This window comes from Coturnix japonica, chromosome 1 (genome assembly GCF_054131305.1).
Source record: "Coturnix japonica strain WE chromosome 1, WE-NBRP24, whole genome shotgun sequence".
Classification (NCBI taxonomy): Eukaryota; Metazoa; Chordata; class Aves; order Galliformes; family Phasianidae; genus Coturnix; species Coturnix japonica.
In genome coordinates, this window is record NC_140663.1 from 80,031,594 (window position 1) to 80,054,838 (window position 23,245).

Genomic DNA, 23,245 nt, shown 5'->3' on the forward strand with positions numbered 1-23,245 from the left:
TTACCTCACTTAAACAGAATACTTAGGACACATAGCAATTTGTTTTTTATTCACCTAGTCTTCACAGAGACCAGAACAACCACAAGTAAAAGCCGTACACATTATGTCATAAAAATATGTACAGTTTAGAAGCAGGCTAAAATAGATGCAATTCATATGACTCGTATAATTGCAACTGAATGCACAAGGTTATACTTAGTCATGAGTTGAGCAGATACAATAAAATATCTATGACACAAAGGAAGATAAGAAACTCAGGTGTCTTGAGACCTAGCCATTACAAATTAGATACAAATAAAATCACTAATGCTACAGAAGAGGATATATATGAAATAAACTCTGTTAGTTCTACCAAAACACATATATTAATGAAGTAATTCTGACAACTGCTAAAAGACATTCATGTCATACTTGAACTAAGGACAGGAAAGTGTTCAGCCATGCAAGAACTCAAGTTCAAGTCCAGATTTTTCACATGAAATTACACCTTAGAAGAAATTTCCTAAATAGTTATACTATAAGCAATATATGAAATTCTGTTTGAGCAGAAAGTGGCAATTCTGACAACAGTTAACAGTGTATCAGATAAGACTGTTAAAAAAAGTGCAGAATCTTTTTAAAGAATATAAAAAGCGATGCAGGCTTATGAAAGTATTATCTAGTATTTAAAAAATAGTTCTGAATCCATGTATTTCATTTTAGCAAACTTTCCCAAAATGATTCTACTAAAAATTAATAATAGAAATCACTCCAATTCAGTGATCTGCTTGCTCAAATTAATCTCCTCAAAATTAGAAACACATCCACACATTTATTTTTCAGGAAGTATTTGCATTAATATGCTGGCAAATACAGCTTTCAGTATAATGCATTCTAATTAAATAATCCATTTTATTTCTATTCTTGTGCCTTAGGCATCAGGAAGCAGCTCTGCACAAATAATAGGTGGTATTCAGAAGAGCGAAAATTAACAAGATTAAATGATGAAAGTGCTTACCCTATGAAGAATACTTTCCTGATAGCCAATAGCAGAATAAACTAACAAAAAGGCTGAGTGACTCCCATTTTGCTATCTATCCATTTGGGAAGGTTAGTCACCAACAACAGTAACATCCAGGTGCTAGTACAGATAAATAATAGTTCTACCAAGCTCATCAGAAGATCTGTTTGCTGTACAGTAGCTCAGTGGTTTCAAAAAGAACTTCCATAATTCTATCTTTTATTCTCAATCGATATTGAACTACTTCAGTTTTTAGGTGGCTCTTCTTTAGCCAGATAGTATATTAGCTTCGTGTTTAAAACTTTTTAAATATACATTAATTCATATTTATTTTCTATTAAAACCTTTATGACAGAGCCCTATAAACTAAGGTTCACTGCTTCTGTGCTTAACTTGCCACCACTCAGACTGTGAATCATTGCAATCATAGCAGAATGTCTGTTCAGTTCTTCCTTCTGCAATTTTACAAGCGCTTCTTTTTCTTCCAAGCGTACTTCCAATTGGGATTTTTGAACTTCCAGAGAAGATGCCTGCAGAAACAGCCAAGATGTTACTATTCACTCCATCATTAACTGAAAAAACATACACAGTGAAAGCTAAGTAGTCTGGTGATGAGTTAAGGGAGCAATCAAAAGAACTGATTTTAAAATTACAACCTTGTTTCAGAAATACTTTCTTCAGGTGTACATTTGGTATACGAGGAAGTTTTACAGCAACTGATGCACACCAAAACATTGTATACCAATGGGATGCACTAAACCCCACATTATCATTGTCCCATTTAAGTAACAGAAATGTTCACGGTTCATCCATCCATGTTTCATTGCAGTCCACACACTGATAAATATTTACCAAGATGGGAAGTATGTGCTATCCACTACATAGCATTGTCCTAGGGAGCGAGAATACCATTAATGCTTTGAAAGACTGCATACTTCATGATTTCTAATTAGTTTTCATGTACCTTGAGAGTGTATTGGATACACATTGGAGTATTAATGATAAGCAAGAACATACAAGCTGTGTTGAGGTTTTGGAGATTTTTTAAAGAAACAAACAAGGAAAAAAAAAATCCACACATTATCTTGTTAACTTTGTAGTACAGCCAAACTGGTCTTTATTTCTGCTTTGAGAGAAGGTATTCTTTAGAATTTCAAAGATGAAGAAAATCAGAAGTGTTTAGGTACATTCATATGTAGTATCTTAATGCAGATCATAAGAAAGGGGAAGGAAAAAAAAACAGTAACATCTACTGTGAAGTCTGAGTTAGTTAAGTAGAAACTAAAAAGGAATGTGCTGTGCTTACTTATTTAATATTGTGCCACAGGTTTCTTTTCTTTCCAAATACTACGTACTCGCAGACTATGCTTCACACAGCCCTTATACTCTGACTTTGCTCTTAAATTCAAGCTCAGCTTTTCCAAACTCAAAAGGTACATAATAAAAAGCTAATTCTTCTTCACCATAGGGTCAGTTCTAGTTTTATTTAGTTATTTCGACACTGAAATAATGATTATTCAACTCGATCAGTTATATAGATACTTAAAATTCCAGTTTCTAGAGTGTTGGCGGAAATAATTCCTTACCTTGATACTCAGCTCCTTCCTTGCTTGTTCTGTTTTGCTCAGTTCCTTTCTAAGAACATCAACAGTTTCTTCCATATTGTTTTTTTCTTTATGGAGAGCTTTCAGTTTCTCTTCCTGAACTTTTATTTTCTGTTGCAAGCCTTACAAAAACCAACATGTTAAAAGATCGGTTGTCCATCTTAAAAGAATACTGTATTGCCTCAGAAACAAGTATACTCATGTATTTTTAATACTGAACATAGCTGCTAATAAGTGCATTACTGAGTAGTGCCACCTAATGCTGAGTTTTAGCAGTTACTTTCTGGTACCTGCTGAAGAGTTAAGTTGAACTCTTGTAATTTGCAATTCCCACGGAAAATAAGTCAAACGGACATGCTGCGAAGAGATCCTCAAAGCCCAAATCATGCTGTGTATGGATTTAGTGAAATCAATATATGCTCTTCTCTATTTAAGAAACTATAGATATATCTGTCACATCAACTGCTAAATTACACATCACTGGCTACCTTTTAGATTTACAAGTTACTAAGAAAAACATTGATGCTTTTCTACAGCACGTAACATCTTTTTAATAAAGCTTTGTAGATCTAGTGATCTTTTGGTTAAATGACTTACTCGCTATTTTGCTTTCTCTATCATGTAGCTGTTGCTGTAGGTTGTTTCTTTGTTCTTCAGATTCTACCAACTGTGCAGCAGTCCTAATAGTGAAGAGAGAAATTTTTAATTCCCAAAGAAAAATATATCACCATTCCTTTGCTCTAAGAAGCTAGAATTATTTTCGTATCATTTGTAACTCTTGTCACAAGATTAAAATTCAGATCAGCAAAACAATGAATATGCAGGGTGTGAGCACAGACATTTTCTTTTTTCCCTGCCATGAAGATTATTTGTCTCCCTTAATAAAAAAATAACATGGAAACTACTGAAAATGTTTTTATTTTTCCTACAGCCTAGACACCAGAAACTGGCTCTTGATTACAGCCACAATGCATTCATGGCAGAAATGAAATCACCTTTCAACCTGATTCAGAATTCACTGCCATTAACAACTGACGACATGGGCTTTTAGCTCTTAGTATGCTCCTGAATCGCTAATGCCATTACTAAAACCTGTTTCAGGTAAGTGTTACCATCTACATAAACATATCTGTGCATAAAGGTTTTCTGATACCATTCTGAACATTTCCAGACAGTTGTGCAACATGCAGCAAAATAAAATGAGTTTCATAAGACCTCGCTGTAGCTCAAATATGGGCTTACTGCACTCTTTACTAGTTAGAATAATATTTAGAATCTCACAAAATATATAGGCACTGTCATCCACCAGTGTTACAGCTGTAACACAAGCACTTCAAATTCCATTGAGTTAATTTATTGTCTCCAGTGCTAGCTAGCATAACTTCTAAGGCATATTCCATCTCCCATTTGCCCCACTTAGATGACACCTATTGTCATTCTTGCTGAACTGTTTATTCACTTACTATGTACCAGTTTCTTATCTGCAGCCTCCGGCAAAAAAAGGGGAGAAGAATAGCCCATTCTGTTTTATGTAACTATTCAAGAATATTTATACAGCAACTGCTAACCCATTTGCCTTAAAAAAAGGGAGAGCCTTCTCAGAATACCTCCTCAATCCAGCTGCATATTGCTCTCATGAAAGTAAGTGCCCACATTTATTCACAAGCAAGCAAATGCATCTGAATTCACAGTTTTCTATTCTAATCAGAATTCAAGGCAGCAGTCAGAGCAGTCTCAGTCACTAACAAGGCAAGAGGCTGGAAGGATAACATGAACTTTCAAAGTGAAACTAGCAATAGCACTTTATCTCTGAAGTGAATATAGGGTCTGACTGTAGGCATATTTAAAAAATGTGTTCTGCAAAATTACATATCAAACAAGTTATGTGTGCCCCGGTGGCGCAGTGGTTAAAGACGCCGCCTTGCAACACTGGGGCCCGGAGTTCGAATCCCCCCTGTGGCGCAAGTGGTAGAAGTGCCGCTCTGCTACACAGGAGGCTCGAATCCCGGGGGCTGGACTCGATGATCTCTAAGGTCCCTTCCAACCCGCACGAAACTATGAAACTATGAAGTTCTCAAATAAGAGCCCTATTTATTTCGTTATGTGGGTGAAAGATACACCAGGTCTCTATCTTAAGCCATCAGAAAGGAAAAAAGTTATCATTTGTTCTCAAGAAGAAGTAGCGCTAGCTTTATAGTTGAAGTACCAAGGATGTAATGTTGATCATCACTATTTCTAGTGTAATTTTAAAGTGTATTAATTTATTAGGTTCTCTGTTTCTCTTTCTTTTTCCCCCCATTCACTTTTTCCTTCAGAAAACAGCATCACAGAATTGTAGAGGTTGGAAGGGACCTCTAGAGATTATTGATCCAACCCTCCTGTTAAAACTGGCTGCCTACAGAGGGTCACACAGGTTGGTGGCTCCTGAACCTCTCCAGAGAAATAGACAAACATAACATATAAACACTTCTGCTGCTATCTGACCATGTCACAGAGAAATCTTGTAAGATAAAAAGGAATATATGAAAATCTTGGCTCACAACATTTAAGAATTCAGCAATTACCAAGACACTCTCCCCTTCTCCCAACAAGAACCTTGTTTTCATTTGTCTTTTAAATTCCTACTGTTGCTGTAGTCTGTGGGGATTCCCTCCTGCTCCAAACCAGCACAAGAGAAAAGATAAAATCATAAAAGTCACTAATACAGATTCTCATGTAATTTACACATAGAAAACAACTCTAAAGGATAACTTCTTCTAGCTACACTTAGAATCACAGAATGGTTTAGGTCGGAAAGGACCTTTAAAATTATCTAGTTCAAACCCCCTGCTACAGGCAGGGACACCTCCTGCTAGACCAGGTTGCTCAAAGTCCCACCCAGCCCGGCCTTGAATCCACAACCTGGCTGGTCAACCTGTTCCAGTGTCTCACTGCTCTCACAAGTTTGTCAGGCATGACTTACCCTTAGTGAAACTGTGTTGGTTAACAACAATCATATTGTTTTTATTTTCCATGGGCCTTAGTAGGGCCTTCAGGCAGATCTACTCCATGATCTTGCCAGGCACAGAGGTGAGCCTGACCAGCCTGTAGTTCCCTGGATATTATTTCTTTCCCTTTGCAAAAATAGGGGTTATTTTTCCCCTTTTCCAGTCAGTGGGAATTTCACCAGACTGCCATGACCATTCAAATACGATGGATAATAGACCTCTCATATGCTACTTGAAGCACAGATAACTGACAAATTGAATGCTCAAGTGCTATTTCATTTTACTATTTTTCTTTAATTTGCTTAGAGACTGAATCTAACTTACCTGTCATTCTGCTGCTTCAGTGATTCATTTAGTTTCTTCATTGCTTCAATTTCTTTATTTAGGGAATTGCATGTAATCTGTAGATCTTTAAGTTGTCTTTCAGTTGTTTCATACCTACAAATAAATTAGAGGCCTATGGTTGAAGATAAGTGCTTTTGAAGAGCTTTTAGTTTAATAGCCTGTCAAAAAATACTTGAATTCTTCTGTTCAGTCATTCCTCAAGTTAAAAACAAGACATATTTTTTAAAAGTACATACTTGGGGAAAAAAAACAGAACAATCTTCATTAATTAGTAATGATCTTCCCTCCTTCCTCCAGTATAAAACTCTTCAGGAATAACAAAAAAACCCCACACAACTACAAAAAACCCCCACAGATCTATTTAAATGTTCAAAACATACAAAACGATATAAACTTTTTGTAGTCACCTTTTAAGAGATCCTCTGAGACACTTTATGAGCACCAGTTTTACGGTGCTCAAGTTTCTAGTTCTAGAACTTGAAAATACTGAAGATGGTGTAAAGTTTATTAATAAAAGTTTGAGGCAGATCTCACACTTGAAGCAAATCACTTTACTACTTTCTGAAAGGAAAACTCTCTCCTCCCATGTCAGCTTTCTGGTTATGTTTAAGGAACAGCACTTAAAGTCTGCAGATTGAGAAAGCAAGGTTTTACTTCATAAATACAATGTAAAAATCACTAAGCTTTTTTATTCCTACTTGGGAAATTTACAGCTTTTAGATAACAGATTAAAATACGCTTTATTCCATGCAATTGCTCATAGAGTATACAATTACGTACAACTCAAGCAGAAAAGGAGGAACTTCCACAGTGACTATACTAGATGTATGCATCTTGTCCATTATGGATTTTCCTGAATAAACATTTTTCCTCCCTCAATTGCTATTACTGGCAGATGCATGACTTCAAAATTTCTAATATAACTCCTGCACCCACCTTTAAGCAAGCAAACTGGTCTCAATTTTACCAGCTTCTTTGCCTTGCTGACACCTAGTGATGAAAACAACTCATGCAAGTTGAGATGCCAAAGTTCTTTCGAGCCTTTATTCTTCCTAAACATGTTATTTCTCCATAAGAAATTTCTACCCTTACGTACTTCTTATGTTTCCCACGCCTTGTGCGTTTTTTAGCCTACAACCCTAAGGAAATAATGCTCATAAATAATTTAGGACACACACAGTACATCTTTCCTCCATACATCACTTGATTCCAGTCAGGCTTACTATAGAAGCAATCAAAGATGAAAAGTCCTACCTTACACAGACTCATTTTGTTGTCTGTTTCTCTGGACAATTTATAGCACGTCATCAAAACAGCATATAAGGTAAAGGAAAAAGCCAAGAACATGGTGTAAAACCATTAGAAATTAAGCACTGATGGTTTGTTTTAGAAAGCAATACTCAAAATTCTTGTCATTTCCCGAATCAGATCTTTAACATCTACCACTTCAGATCTCACCCAATTTAACCAGGACCTTCATCATTCTAGCTGAACATTTCAAATTTCCTTTCAGATCCTGAGCTTCTTACCTCTGAAGAAGATCAATTGATGATTTTTTCAGCATTTCATGTTCCTCCGCAACTGTTTGTAATTTCCTGTTGTGTTGAAAGAGCTGTTCAATATCAGTCTGCGCCTTTTCAGATTCTACCTGCTGAGCTTTCAGCAAAACATTAAGTTCTTCATTTTTTCGTTCTGCATCCTTTAGCATTGCAGCAAGAGTTCGGGCCTTTCAGTGGAAAACATCCCCCAAAAGAAAAAGAAATTAGAAACATTTCTGTCTTATAAGTCGTGTCTCAATAGGCATATTTAAAGTCATACATCTAACACTAAAATGCCATGTTAAGAAAACAACTTCTCTCTCCTCATATTAAATACAACTTCATCCATTCATTCCAAATTCCTTCAGCTCCTTCTATATCCAGTGCTAGAGGTGAAGCAAGAAAGGAAGTAAAATCTGATATAGTTTGGATATGGCTTCACTAAACTGCAACCCAAATTATCAAATCTGTATTTGAATAACAGACATGAACCTTCAAAACATACCTCAAATAAAGCTTGCATCACTGCTGTATGCATTTGAGAGTTCATCTTCGTATGAAATGACAACTAATTAAAAGGCACAAGCAGTAGAGTTTCCACACGTGCAAATACAGTCAAAGCTACCCAGACAGTTGTTACTTTGCCCCAAACCACTGGGGAAATGGTTTAAAGTTGAAGGAGGGTTGGATGCTGGGGGAAGTTCTTTACCAAGAGAGTGGTAAGGTGCTGGAACAGGCTGCCCAGAGAGGTTGTGGATGCCCCATCCCTGGAGGTGTTCAAGGCCAGGTTGGACAGGGCCCTGGGCAGCCTGGTTTAGTATTAGATATGGAGGTTGGCAGCCCTGCCTACTGCAGGGGTGTTGGAGCTTGATGATGCTTGAGGTCCCTTCTAATTCAGGCCATTCTACGATTCTGTGATACCAGAATTTGAGAAAGAGATCCCACTCACCTCAGATTCTGCCTGGGCCCTTTGACAACGGTACTGGGCCATCAGCCTGTCAGCCTGAGCCAAAGCCAGAGCCTTTGCTTCCAAAAGATCTTGCAGCCGAGTTTCTTTTGACTGTACAAAGGAAAAATGTTATTAATTAACATAATCTGAAACTACCAACAGCATCGTATCTATACACATTAGGTTGTACTCACTGCTAACGATGAAAGCTTCTGCTCATAGATATCCATTATGTCAGAAATCCTCATGTCAGTGATTGGTTCCTTAACCTGTGGAAATGTTTTGCAATTACTGCTGCTGTAAATCTGCATTTACTTGGAAAAATAACGTGTCTTAAAAGCTTAGTTTTGTGAACTTTAATCTGTCCATTAGAGTTTTTTAATTTAATATTAATTTCTGACTATTTAATTACGTTCACTTGACTCTTGCAGAAAGTCTGTAAATAAACTTATTAGGGTGAATAATCATCTTCAGAGGCAGGGGCCTATCAAGTCAAATCAGTCATACACCATGTAAAGATAATATAACCACTCTAACTTTGTTCCCATTACTCTATTCTTCGCTAGAGAATTAGCAAACCCCTCATAGAACATTTGCTTCAATGTCAACAACAAAAAATGCAAAGATGAAAACACTGTTTACAATATACAGCCTTCTCAGCATGTAGACCATCAGAAAAGGCTGAGGTGAATAGTTCTGGAAGAATACTTAACCAAAACAGAAATTTTTAGCTGAATCCATCAAATTACTAGAGGAGTACTTCACAACTATTGTTCAAGAAGTCAGTGTTCATTAGAATATGCCTGAGTCAATTAAGAATATAACTGGGTAACTCAAGGTTATTATTATTTTTTAACTTAGACAGTACTATAACAGTGCTAATTTTGAGGCGTTCACGTGCTCTATCCTGTGAACAAGTGCAAGCTATCTCTCTGTTCATACAATGAACACCTATTAAAAATGCACCCTCTCTGCACCATTTTGGCATATTAACAGTTGCTCCCACATAGCTCCAGTTTTCAGCTAATTTTATTGCTCTGTAGTTTCTTTTCCTACTCGCAAAGTTGAAGTAACATGTAAAAGCATATAGGACTGACTACAAGAAGAGCTTCCGTAAGATCCCTTTATTTTCTCTCTACAATAATACTATTGAAAGTGATTAATATGTTTTTATACATATTTGAGCCTTGTGGAACATGTTAAGATGAAGTATCAGGTATTTTAAGTGATTACATAAATTGATTTTTAACTAATGCACTATTAAAGGAAAACTCTACTGCTTAGAAGGCCTAAGAAAAGATTCACTAAACACCATTGTTTTCTCTACCTCAAAAATTACAAGTGCTGCATGAACTGTCACGATAATGTAAGCTGCTGCCATTAGGTACTGTGACTGTGTTGATTTCCATTAATGTATCAAAGCCAAGCACTTGGGAAGGGAACTCCCTGTACACATCTGTACAGTGCTGTGTAGTGACAATAACGCAAAGACGGTACAAGAGAGGTGGTGATAAGTATCCAAAGGTTATTTAAAGAAAAGACTCACCCAATAGGGGCCTTCAATCTGCTGGAAAATGCTGAAGCAATCTCCACCGAGGAGCAATCTCAAAGAGATACTGCTTCAGTGGTGGTCAGCCCTTAAATGAGGTCTAGAGGAGGTGGAGTCAAGCTCCACCCCTTCCAGGAGCACAGCTCAATTACTCTCACCTGTGCTCCCACAGCTGACCCGAAACTTGCCTCAGCTGATTAATCAGAGGTTCAGGCTGTGATTACCAATTTCCCATACAAAGTTCCAGCAGCTTCAGCTGCTTGCAACTAAATCTGACACCTACTTCCACCCAGCATCTAGGAAAAGGTGGGAAACCCAGCCAGAGAAGGGAATTCCTATAGGGAGCCCAACTTAGGATATTGTACAAAGAAACATCACTGACCTCTGGCTCAGGAGCTCAGTAAAAAAACTCTAAAAAAGGTAGGAAGATAAATTGAGCTCAACTGATACACACGCTGTAGCCTAATACTCTGATTTTAAAAAGTCAAATATTGAGCAAAGATAACATAAAATAATACTAACCTCTAGTCCAGAATGAAGTTTTTGTATTAATTCCTGAATACTTGAAGTTGTGGATTCATCACCATTAACACAAGATAAAGAACTTCTCACTGTAACATTGCTGATCAAGGGTGACTGCAGCTGAATTCTTTTTGATGCACGTTCTTTTCCCTGTTGTCTGTAAGCATTATTTGCAGCAATGCTTTCACCAAGCCTGTGAAAACATAAGTGATATTAAAAATAATCTGCCAAAGGACTGAAGATGAGAAATACTTCACAGCACAATTAACTTATCTTTCATTGAAAAGACAGTCTACAGGAATAGTTACATTTGCATTATCACACAAAGTTGAGAAAGGTTAATTCTGAGGGACAGAAGTCACTATTATATTGTCAAGGATCCAATGTTAATTGTGTACCAGTCAGTACTATCTCCTCCAGCCTCTAAAACCACTACTGTCTTTTACCTGTAGATTAGAAGGAAACGACAATTTTTTTTGAAGTTTCTGCCTCATATAAACTGAAAGTAATATGTCAAGAAATTTGAGCATCACTAAGGTCACAAAACATGAAATCTTATCAGATTATTCTGATAATCTTATCAGTTCTGATAATTCTGATATTCTGATAATCTTATCAGATTCAGGCTGCCCAGGGAGGTGGTGGAGTCTCCTTCTCTGGAGATATTTAAGTCCCGCCTAGATGCCTACCTGTGTGATGTGGTGTAGGGAACCTGCTTTGGCAGGGGGGTTGGACTCGATGATCTCTAGAGGTCCCTTCCAACCCCTACAATTCTGTGATTCTGTGATTATCACAAAAACAAACTTACACAATAGCAGGAAAATCTGGTAAGGGTGCAGCCTCAAACAATATTCTAAGTCCCACTTGGACCTGTTCTCTGTAGTCTGATGTTAAAGCAAACGTCAAAGGTGTAATCAAGCGTTGATCCTAAACAAGAAACCACTTTGGTCAGAACAATACATAACAGTCAAAAACAACAACAAAAAAAACCAACCTCAGAATTCTCAACACCAAGGCCTATGAGAACAGATGAAGATGCTCTATATTTCAGAATACTAAGGTTAATGAAACAATTAAAAAAAAAAAAAACAACAACAAAAAACCCCCCCACATTTTGGAGTGTTTAGAAATATGTTTTCTTCAGTTCACATGACCAGTAAAGAGACTACATAATTCCTTCAAGTTTTCATCTGCTTGATTTTCATCATAAAGGGTCACAAGCTGAAGTTTTATGAGGATTTCCTGATAACTGTGAAATGCTCATTGCTAAACAATTTCCATTCTTCAAATAAAAACCTCTCCCAAACAGTATGAAATGCTTGACTACCCAGATTATTTTCTACCTACAGAGCAAGCATCTTGACCAACAGTAACCGAACACTTGACTGTGCAGTCACAGAGTAGGTGGATATGTTTAACGCTAAATAACCTCAGAAGCTATTCAATTACATAGCTGTGGAAACTTTTACTTATCCCTCACTTAGTACCCTCAAACCGCAATCCTAATGTGGCCTTAGAAGGATAATTCTTACCAGGCTATTGAAATATTTCACATGCATTACTGAAATAAGAGTTGTAATAGCAAATTAGCCGTGTTTTAGAAGAATTAACATGAAACAATCTTTAAGAACTGTAGCTTTTCCCTAAAATTTTTAGTTTGTCAGAGATAAGCATGCATTCAGAGCTAGATGGGCTACAGTTCCATAGTACTTTCCTTCACAGATACCCTTTATAAGACACTTTATTAGACACTCATACCTGTAGGATTTTGTAGAAACTGACTTCCATACCAGGTACATCCTGCTTCAGTCTGCTCATAAGTTCAAGCGTTTTCAAAATAATATCAGCAGCAAGTTTGCTTTTAATATACAAAAGCAAAGTGGGGAAAAAAAAAACAGAGAAATCTGTCAGATCACCACTGATGAATAAATTAAGGCAAAGCAAATAAGTACCATCATAAATAAACTATCTCTAGCAAGGCATGAGTGCTAATACCATGAGAGATCGTTCAGTTCCTTGTATGGTCTACTGAGATTTTCCAGCATAGCGTGGATAGCAGTGAAGGCTAAAGCACTTTGACCTTGAAAGTGAAGAGGTTTTAATTACAGGTCAATTTTATTTTATTGGGCATATAACTATTAGTTTTATTGACATTTAAATCAGTGACACTGAACTGAAGGGATGTGTTTTCTGTTGTATGTTGTTATTTTTCCCCCACTGCAACCACATCCCTCTCCTCTTTCCCCAGCATTGATGATGGATGACATCATTTCTGATAAGCAACAACACAGATAAAGTTCTGGATGAGATTTAAAAAATCACTGTACCACATAAATGGAAATCCAACCTACACACAAAGCAATACCAGAATGTTTAAGCTAGGTTTATTCATTGAACTGACTAGCATGTTACATCTTATTGGTATAAAAATACTAAATTTGATTTTAAAACAGTACTGAATTATTTGCATTTAAACAGTAATTTCAACTGTGGTATACTTACTATTGGAACAATATAGCAACTCTCACACAAGTCTAAGTAAATTAAATTTTAGATAAATCTTTGTGCTCACCACATTTTAGAGTCCACTACCTTTGTCCCAAAACCAGCATCGATCCCACTATAGGTAAACTGGTGTTCAATTAGAGACACACATTTGTTGGCAGTCAGTAGCTTTGAGGTGTGCATTTTCAGTACATCATCTCTACAAAGCAGTAGGCTGAGTTAAGAATAAAACTTGATCTATGCTAGGTATTGGCACCGTAAGGCATTATTTTAATAATAAAAGAGAAGCTAGCATACCAAAACATGATATACTCCAAAAATGCTTTTGAAGCCCAACTGCATAAACCACTTAGTCATGCTTAACACACAAGCCAAGTGTTCAACTGCTCTGTTGAGCTAAATCAAGTATGCACTTGGAAACAGACAGCCAAGGAAACTACAATAATATGAACTGCATAAGGAATGTGAACAAGAGGGATTGAACAATCAGTACCTAAAGAAAGGACTAGCTTTAAGGGAGAGCCAATCAAGAGACTTCTTCACAGAATTCAGCTGAGATGCCAGACTACATCCCGCAGTTATGTTCTTCTTATTTCATGACACCAAATTCAAAAAAGCAACACAGAAGCAGAAGGTGGCATGTTTCTCAAGAAATTCATAGCTGGATGCTAGAAGTTGACATGATGCATTTGCTTATTCACCAAACACCACACCAAATGTGGTGCAAATCCTGTCACAGACAGGAGGTTAAAGTGAAAAAGGAAAACTGCTCTTACATTCTAATGAAAGAAACAGGGAGTATAAAATGGAACAACTTCACATTATTTTTCCTCTTGCTCCACTGATCAAAACCGTCACCATATTTGGCTGGACACTGCAATGGACTTAGCTAGACCAAAATATTACACCAATTAAGAAGGCCACCCAAATGCCTCTTGTAGAAAACACTTATGTTTTTCATCTGTAAAGTGCTTCTATTCTGTTGAACAAGCACACCTTATTTGGAATCCCTGAACCACAGAATAAATTCACAGCAATTATAAAGCTACTAAAGGTCCTTCAATATGACAGTCCTAAGTAAGATCAGTACAGTTATTGCCATTAACAGCTGTTAGAGTGAGCTGAGATGGATGTTTCTTCTAATGCCTTAGAACAGATCATAGTGGAGAAGTAATAAATTAACTGACAATAGGCACATAAAAAAAGGATATCTGTGAGGATGTTAATTGCCTTGACCATTCTTTCACACTTTTTCTTCACTAACAGCTCTTCCACAGTCTGTTCTGGCATCTGAAGATGATCAAGAAGAACAGGCAGCAAAAGATCCACAAAGTGTTCAGCTGAGGCACTGTTCCCGCTACTAATGACATCCTGTAATAAACAAATTTTATGTCAATATTTAGAACTACAGAATAAGGAAGACAAGCCTACTCTACTTCTTGCATTCAGCTTGTATTCAAGCTTTCCCAGGGCAATTCAGGTTTAAGACATATGATCAGTAACATACTGGAGAAGCAAGTATAACAAATAACACTGAAAAAGCAGAAACACACTTCTATAAGTCCTTGAAAACAAGTATTAAATAGTTTTGTGTCTGCTTCACGAACGGCCAACATAATTTTCAGAAAAAAGATATATTTATAATACAGTCTTCAAAATACATTTTTAATGTGTTTAAAAACAGATGTTTGACAAATTATGGAATTTTAAAAATGTTTCTGGTATATTTTTTACATCCTACTTTTCAGGTAAAACACTAATAAAAGTTTAAAAATCAATCAAAGCAAAAATACAGCACCTCAGAAGTACTTTAAACTCAATCATTAGCATTCGTACCTCAAAAACCTCTTTGAATAGCTGCAGTGCTAGAACTGAACAGTCTTCAGAGCCTTCCAATGGTTGGTTTGACAAATGCACCAATGAAACAGATGGTTCAAAAGTCTTTGAGCGAGTCACAAATCTGGTATTTCCAGAGACTGGCAAGACAGATGGTTCCAGTATTGCCTGTCGCAGGGTATGACGCAGTTCTACCACAGAACAGAAGGCAAGCAGCAGTTCTAAGATCTGTATGAAGTGAATGAAAGAGTTCAAATACTTTTAAACCAATTACTCATACAGAAATTGCAACTCCATAGCACAAATCTAAAGGGATATCTAAGTTATAAACAATTGCTCTTGACATTTTAAAATTCTGTGAAGGATATTTTTCTTTCTTTAAAGTCAAGTCAGCAGCAGAAACACAGTCCATTAGGCCACTGATCAAAAATAAAAAAGAAAAAGGACCAACTGCTCTCTAATAACCTATCAGCTGCAGAAATGCTATTCTGAGATACGGAAAGATAGCCATGAGATGAAGATGAAAGACCCCTCGAAAGCTCCAAGCTCTGTGTCAACTCATTTCTAAATTATAACCAACAGACAACAACAACAACAAAAAAAACCACACACATGGAAACATTAGCTTTCATCATTTACCATGAAGCAAAATGCTTTCATTAGAAAAGTTTAAGATTGTTTAGTCAACATAGATCTTTGAAACATTTTCCGGGCAAGTCCTATTTTAGCATTTAGCACCACGTAGCTGATATTTCAATTACGTAGGGTGGCAGTGAGACAAAGTTGAATGCAGCAGTGAACTGCTTAACCCAACGTGGCATCAAATTGTTCAAATACTGTGGAAGAATGTATTTCTAAGTTTTTAGAACTACCAGGAAACAAACACCAAGCAAAAATTCAAACATATTGTCTTTTGAAAAATTAGACCTAAGCTGATAAACACTGTATGGTCAATAAAGAGTCTTTATATCAGTTTACTTCATTATCAGCCCTCACACACAAGGCATCTACTTATGGCTACAGATGTGGAACTATATTATGAGTTGCATCCTCTTGCTCTTCTGATGAAGAAGTACCTTAGATGATGAATCTGGATCCTTTCCATGAAGGAGATCTAATACCTGACCAAGGCATGAGGTGAAGTGCTCATATCTACAGCACACATGGAAGGAAAGATGGAAAAAAATAGTTTAGAATTTGGTATCAATCTCTAACAGCATTCAAGTAATGAATACCTGTGTCCAGTTTCCTTTTTACCCCCCAACGCTTCAAATAGAGTAATACTTCTGATGGTGTAATTTCAGTGCCATATGAGGTAAATTTTAAAAATATTTTCAGAATTAGAACAAGTATTTTTACTGCTAGAGATCTGGACTGAAGTTTAGCAACTAAGTTCTATTAGTTGAATGTGCAGAACCAGTAGACAAGCATTTTGCATAACTCCGTGGTGACCTGCAGGAAAGTTATTATAACTTTGACAACACTACTGCACTTCAAAATACTGCAGGACTACAAAAAAATACCATGATAGCTATTTCATCAGATTGTCTGACCACCAATACTGAGAATTACTGAACACAATCATTAAGCATTTCTTAAGCAGCAATTACAGAACAGGTTTTGATGTATGGTTCTGTGTAAAACAGGTAACACAAGAATCCTTTAGCTTCAGATACAGCAGTTAATCATGTAGTAACACTCAAGAAGCAGCTGTGAATTTTAATGAAGCCGTACCTGGTAAGATAATCTGCAACTTTGGGGTTTTTCAGGAGATCCATAAGTAGATCAACAGAATATTTTCTTGTTAGAGTACCATCTCCATTTACAACAATATTGAATATTAACTGAAAAGTCTGATGGATATTCCGTGCATGAAAGAGCTGAAAGGAAAAATAAAATTACACATGCAAACGTGTTTTGCTTGCTCAGGTCTCTTGCACATTAAAATTAGCTACAATTATTTTGTGAGTGTGGTCAATAGATTTATTGACAACTTGAAAATAAAAGTGATTTCAAAATATCACTTACTTTTTCTCCTACTTCTTCATTTAAAGTAAGGCTTGATAATATTGAAAGTGCAAATACAACCATAGTCAAACTGCTGTGAGCCAGGAAACTTATTAAGGCACGATAGAAACTCTTCACGTTATTCTAAAATGCAGAGAAGCACAGGTATTACAAATTTTATTTTGTTCTGTAAGAGCACCAAACTTACATATTGCAAATATGTATAAACAAGAGATACAAATAATGAATAATAATAACACAATTCCTTTTTTTCCTCTGCAATTCTTCCAAGGTAAGTAGTACAACATTTGCCATCATGCAGATGAATTTATATTCCTCCACTGAGGAAATAAGCTGTTTGCACTGATGGATGAACAGACAGACTGTGTAGATCAGATATGGATGTGTACTCGAAGATTCAAAGGTCCTGACCTGACATCAAGATCAGTGGTATTTTATGGATTTATCTTTTGAAGAAGCAAATCTCTTTACAGGCCAAAGTTACTGCAGCTTGGAAAAATATATATATATACTACAACGTTTAATTCTTCTAAGGAACAGATATTCAAACTTCAGGTTCACCTTTCACTTGTAGAGAACAGCAGCAGTAACTGAATGCATAATACAAGCCTGTGCAACAACACAGCAACAAGAGAAAACACACAGCTTTCAGTTCTGCTGATTTTTTTCCTTAACATGAGAGAAATATCCACTATCGTTTGACAAAACACTGTACAACAAGGACAGGATTATTACTGCTGCTGCAAAAAAAAAGCTCAAGTAAGTAACTCACTCTTACCCCTACGTCAGAGAGAAACAAAACACTTACCAAAGATTTTATCTGAGTTTGAATAGGTAAGTTGTGACGACAGAGATTTGCCAGAAGTCCTAAACACGGTATTGTTAGCTCATCTTCTGTAGATTGACTTAATAGAGAAAACCAGAGGTTTAAACAAAGATGTTTTCATTTATAGCAGATGCCTTTAATAGTCATTAGACTTGTGCACAATTTGTATTATTCTAGAGAAAACATGCTTACAGTGACAGGGATGATTTTTTTTCCTGGCATTTGTCTTTGTTAGCTCCCCTCCCTGGGGGTGGGCTAAGAAGCCTATTAATATTCAGACACCTACAGTAGCACAGCCACCACATTAATAACCTTTAACAACATGTTTTTCAGAAACATCTCTGGTAACTTCAGAGCAAAAATATCACAGCACCCTCTGCAGACCACGTTAGTGCAATAGGCTCATGGGCTTCAGAAAGGTTAGAAACCTAGCCAGGTATTTCCCATGAGCAAAGATAAGTGAACACAAACTTACACGTGATGCATTAGAAATGAAATCAGCTCATCGATGTTGGCACCAGCGCAAAAGACTGGAACGTTGTAGGTCAGCCTCTGCAGCAACTGAATACTCTGAGGAAATAAAAAGCTATTCACATGCCTTTCCTACAGCATCTCACTGAAGAATGTTAAGTACATAAGGTATTTTCTTGCAGCTGAAGCTGAATAGAGAGATAAAGCACGACAAATTGATTCATTTTCCAGTTGTGATGTTAACATCACAATTAGGCAAGCTGCTGTAAGCACATTGAGTAACATCCTACCACACTGATCTCCACGTACTTAGTAAAAGACCAAACATATTAGCAAGGTTTTATTTTGGCAGAGAGTCAACTTTAGCCCATCCAATTCTCCCCTTTTTCCTCATCAGTCAATTGTCCATTCCGCCAGTGAAAGACCTAGAAGTTTCACCAAAATCCAAAGTATTCTATAGTCTCTAGCAGGAAGTACGTTTATAGTAAAACAGGTGTGTTGTACCATAAGGACTGACAACAGATTTAATGATCTGCGTTGGCGTTGTGATAGGAATGCCACTTGCAACACCAGAGGCCCGGGTTCGAATCCCCCCTGTGGCGCAAGTGGTAGAAGTGTCACACTGCTACACAGGAGGCTCAAATCCCGGGGGTTGGACTTGATGATCTCTAAGGTCCCTTCCAACTCACACCAGACTGTGATACTGTGATAGTACTGTCTTTCATTCAGCATTCTTTTGTCATATAACTTATTTAAATGTGACACAAGTATATTCAGACATGATAAAAACCACAGCATAGCTAAGGATAGCAGCTGAAATCTCACTGTGTAGAATAGCTGACATAAGAGCTTAAGGGGCTTATAAATGGATTTACTTGGTGGCTAGAAAGTCTTCCCCCTTGACTGACAAGTCAAATGGGATTCTTAAAGCTTCTGGAACTTCTAATACTTTGAGAAGTATGCTAAACATCAGAAAAATATTCTATACTGCACTGGATGCTTGACTCATCTTCCCACCGATATTTTGTTTGCCTTACAAAGAAAAGAGATGTGACCACAAATGGCCAGCAAACACATACTGAGAACACAAAGCCACGTATGAGGAAAAAAGAAAGTCCAACTTTGTTGCTGAGCGCACAGAAATTATAGGTGCAAGTTGGTGAAATTGGACTGGGAGATGTTGCATATTCACTGAAAATAAATACAATGAAAAACAGAATGAAAAATAAGCTTCCAAGCCCTCAACTGGTAGTTTCACACAGTAGAAGCTTCTAGTTTAAAAATATTTCTCTTTTTTCTCTAAATGAATTAGAAGAGGTAAGAAGTACAAGCAATATTACAGACAGAATACACAGAACTCTGCAGTGCTAAAATCCTGTCATGCTAGATTCACACAGTAAATAAAACAACCAGCTTGTTTCAACTATTAAGCATTAGTTCCTGTTACCTGTAATAAGACTGGATCACTAAGATTAGTAGAACTTCGATGAACCACTCCTGCCAGCACATTGGTCAGACTGTAGGTGTCCCGAAGAGCTTCTCTTGTCTCATTGTCTGAAGCTAGAATTTAAGAATTATTGAAGAATAAACCACCAACCCACAATCCTCTGCAACAGCAAAACTAATTATTGTATTAGTGACTGATCTAAGCATAACCTAAAGCCTTTCATCAGTTTTCCACATATACTTCACTATTATAAATCACAGCTCCTACACACTTGAATCTCCACCTCAATTCTGAGCTCACAGTCTGTTGAAACACTAAGACTTTTCCTTGAGATGTTTGGACAATGACAAAGTTTCAACTACAAAGTTTCAACTTAATTTGAAATCTTGAGAAGCTTTAAAGCTCGAAATCAATGAACTTAGTTTCCTTCTGCATGCTAAGATAGGCAAGCAGACTAAAACTGATTGCTTGATAAGGTTATCTAGCAATAGTAATACAAAAAAAAACCTGTTCTGCTTAAACAGTCATGGAAAAGACACAGCAAACAAGGAAGAAAGATAAAACAATAGAACAATTGGAGGATAACTGATTCTTAAAGTTCTCCAAATCCAAAAGGTTGGATTACGAACCCCAACAACGTATTATTTTACAGTAATCATTTCAAAAATTTAAAAAAGAGAAGATAAACAACAAGTCATCCTAAGCAACTTGAATCTCAAAGAACCACCCACATCTACCAAGAAAGCCTAAGCTGAGAGATAAGAGAATTTTTTCCACGTACACATAACTTACATATGCAGTTATGGTGAGCACAGAGCTCCATAGATAAATGAAGAAGTCACACTTCTATGAAAGAAAATCAACCCCAACAAACAAATGAAAAGCTCTAGAATCTATTTTCAACCTGGGAGATTTGAAGCACATGGGTCTAGAGCAATTCTAATAAATACAAAACACTGTCGTTTCACAATAATGACTTCAAATCTGTTTTGAACAGTGGTTTAACACCTTATCTGATCTTGTATGCATTGTCTGGTGGGCCAGGCAAGCACTTCAAAAGCTATACATTTTTCATACTTCTGGTTTTTCCAAGAAGTTCATCACACATGCCACAGAATCAACATCTGTCTTCTCTTTCTCAGATCCAAGATTAATGTTATAGTGCAAACCTTACCCAGCTGTGATAGTAAAGTCACCAAAGACAATGTCAGAGAAGGATCTATATTCGCATCCTCAAGGAGTTCTACCAGGCAATTAAGACATTCACTTGGGAGAATCTGGTTGGAAGCAAATAATCTTGTAAGCTTCAGTCCTGAGATAACCTGGAGATAAAAGGAGAAAAAAAAACCTCAATTACTTAACTGCTACTGAGTATTCATTATACAAAGCGTATTTAATAGTACAAAGTGATATTACATAGATTTTTGCCAAATCTGACAGAATGAGAACATAACTGTCAATCTAGTACGACGCTCAGGTTTGTATTGTGTAAATTTAAACATAAAAAATAAACAAAAAACAAACTAGGTCCTACTCCTCTGTATGCATCTCTGGTACATACCTGTGGTACTCAGTTTGATTCAATAACCTGTTTTCTGAAGAACTGGACTGAAATACAAAGGTTTCATTCTGCTTGAAGATCAGTGGTAACAGATTGTGCTGTTTAGTGAGAATTCTACAATTACAATGAAAAATGGAACCTTGAGTTAAAGGAAAGCCCATTTAAGGGGATAGTAAAAGTGACAGACTTGCACAGCAACATAACTGGACTTTTGTTATATATGCATGATAGAACAATGTAATTTTTTTTCCCCCATATCCTCCCTGTACTTTTCTACAATAGATGAAGTTAATCACAGAATCACTGAGGCTGGAAAAGATTACAAATGGTAGATCCTGCTTGTTAAACCTGATTTCATTCTATGAAAAGGTGACCCGCTTAGTGGATGAGGGTAAGGCTGTTGACGTGGTCTTCCTGGACTTCAGTAAAGCCTTTGACACTGTCCCCCACAACATCCTCATGGAGAAGCTGGCTGCCAGAGTTTGGATGGGTGTTCGCTCTGCTAGGTGAAACACTGGCTGGATGGCCAGGCCCAGACAGTTGTGGTCAATGGAGTTAAATCCAGCTGGCTGTTGGTCACAAGTGGTGTCCCCAGTGCCTCAGTACTGCAGCCACTTCTATTTAACATCTTTATTAGTGATCTTGATGAGGAGATTGAATGCGCCCTCAGTAAGAATGCAGATTACACCAAGTTAGGAGGGAGTGTTGATCTGCTGGAGTGTAGAAAGGCACTACAGAGGGACCTGGATAGACTGAATCAGTGGGTCAAGGTAAACCATAAGAGTTTCAGTAGGGCCAAGTGTCAGATCCTGCATTTTGGTCACAGCAACCCCAGGCAACCCTGCAGGCTTGGGGGGGAGTGGCTGGAAAGCTGCCTGGAAGGAAGGGACCTTGACATACGGATGGACAGTCAGCTGAATATGAGCCAGCAGTGTGCCCAGGTGGCCAAGAAGGCCAGTAGCATCCTGGCTTGTATCAGGAATGGTGTGGTGAGCAGGACTAGGGAAGTCATCCTGCCCTTGTGCTCGGCTTTAGTGAGGTCCCACCCTGAATACTGTGTTTAGTTTTGGGTACCTCAATACAGAAGTGACATTGAGGTGCTGTAGCAGGTCCAAAGAAGGGCAACAAAGCTTGTGAAGAGCTTGGAGAATGTGCCATACAAGGAGCAACTGAAGGAACTGGGATTGCTTAGTCTGGGGAAAAGGAGGCTGAGGAGAAACCTTATTGCTCTCTTCAAATACATGAAAGATGATTGCAGTGAGAGTAGGGTGGGTCTCTTCTCACTGGTGACAGGACAAGGGGAAATAGCCTCAAGTTCTGCAAGGGTAAGTTCAGGCTGGATATCAGGAAAAACTTCTTTACAGAAAGGGTAGTTAAGCACTGGAATGGGCTCCCCAGGGAGGTGGTTGAGTCAGCACCTCTGAATGTGTTTAAAAACTATTTGGATGTGGTGTTCAGGGAACTGATTTAGTGGAGGGTTGTTAGAGTTCAGGAAAGATCTAAGCTGTTTCTCCCTCCTCCGCCCCGCAGGAGAGGACCCCAACAGGCGGTTTATCAGTCTCCACCCGCTGAGCCGAGGGGAAGGCCGCGGCCGAGAGGCTGAGCCGGCCGAACCCAAAGCAATTCCAGAGCACAGACCGACCGCCACGGAGCGGAGCCAGCCGCGGCCGGGCACTGAGGAGCGCCGAGAGGAGCCGCTCACACACCGACACACGAGAGAACGAACAACGCGCTCAACCCGTCTCTCCGACCAAGCCGCTCCGTTCTCACCTCCAGGTTACGCTGGACCAGAGCCACGTTGGACGGCGTCTTAGCAGCCCGGTACTGCGTGGCTGCCAGGAGCAGGGATTTCATGCAACCTGAAGCATCCATGACGCCCAGAAACGCTTCCTCAGAGGCTCGAGCAGCATATCCCGTTCGTACTTCCCGCCGCCGCCGCCATTTTGACGACACTGAACGGGAATGCCCGCCTACCCGCGGGGCACGACGGGAGCCATCTTCCTTCCGGGGGCACGGAATGGGAGTGGCCATAGTGAAATACTACTTGTATATCCCTACTACAAAATAACGGAGTTTA

At 37.9% G+C, this 23,245-nt stretch overlaps 1 protein-coding gene across 2 annotated transcripts; it reads right to left on the reverse strand.

Moving 5' to 3' along the window:
• Positions 1-22: 22 nt before the first annotated feature.
• Positions 23-23,152, reverse strand: CIP2A (cellular inhibitor of PP2A). 2 transcript variants are annotated; one of them, XM_085546334.1, is made up of 22 exons: positions 22,939-23,151; positions 21,169-21,282; positions 20,782-20,929; positions 19,608-19,720; positions 18,165-18,259; positions 17,672-17,768; positions 16,864-16,986; positions 16,570-16,715; positions 15,912-15,987; positions 14,836-15,063; positions 14,211-14,370; positions 13,067-13,208; positions 12,253-12,352; positions 11,303-11,421; positions 10,495-10,687; positions 8,618-8,692; positions 8,424-8,534; positions 7,466-7,662; positions 5,916-6,029; positions 3,202-3,284; positions 2,587-2,726; positions 23-1,530 (listed from the first exon to the last, which is right to left on the reverse strand). In XM_085546334.1, exons 5-22 carry the CDS (start codon positions 18,173-18,175, stop codon positions 1,360-1,362), a joined length of 2,286 nt encoding a protein of 761 aa, XP_085402460.1. In that variant the 5' UTR covers positions 18,176-18,259; positions 19,608-19,720; positions 20,782-20,929; positions 21,169-21,282; positions 22,939-23,151; the 3' UTR covers positions 23-1,359. The 2 variants fall into 2 exon arrangements, with proteins under 2 accessions (XP_085402460.1, XP_015733279.1); XM_015877793.3 differs by lacking the exon at positions 21,169-21,282 and having other exon boundaries at positions 22,939-23,152.
• Positions 23,153-23,245: the final 93 nt, after the last annotated feature.

What these genes read in the sequence shown, in the direction of transcription:
- CIP2A (XM_015877793.3), bottom strand. Translation starts at nt 23,040, where the DNA reads ATGGATGCTTCAGGTTGCATGAAATCCCTGCTCCTGGCAGCCACGCAG. An exon ending in TCAATTGATCTTCTTCAGAG is followed by an intron (nt 6,030 to 7,465) that starts GTAAGAAGCTCA and finishes ATTTATTTGTAG; the next exon opens with GTATGAAACAACTGAAAGAC. An exon ending in GGAAGGAGCTGAGTATCAAG is followed by an intron (nt 1,531 to 2,586) that starts GTAAGGAATTAT and finishes CTGTTTCTGCAG; the next exon opens with GCATCTTCTCTGGAAGTTCA.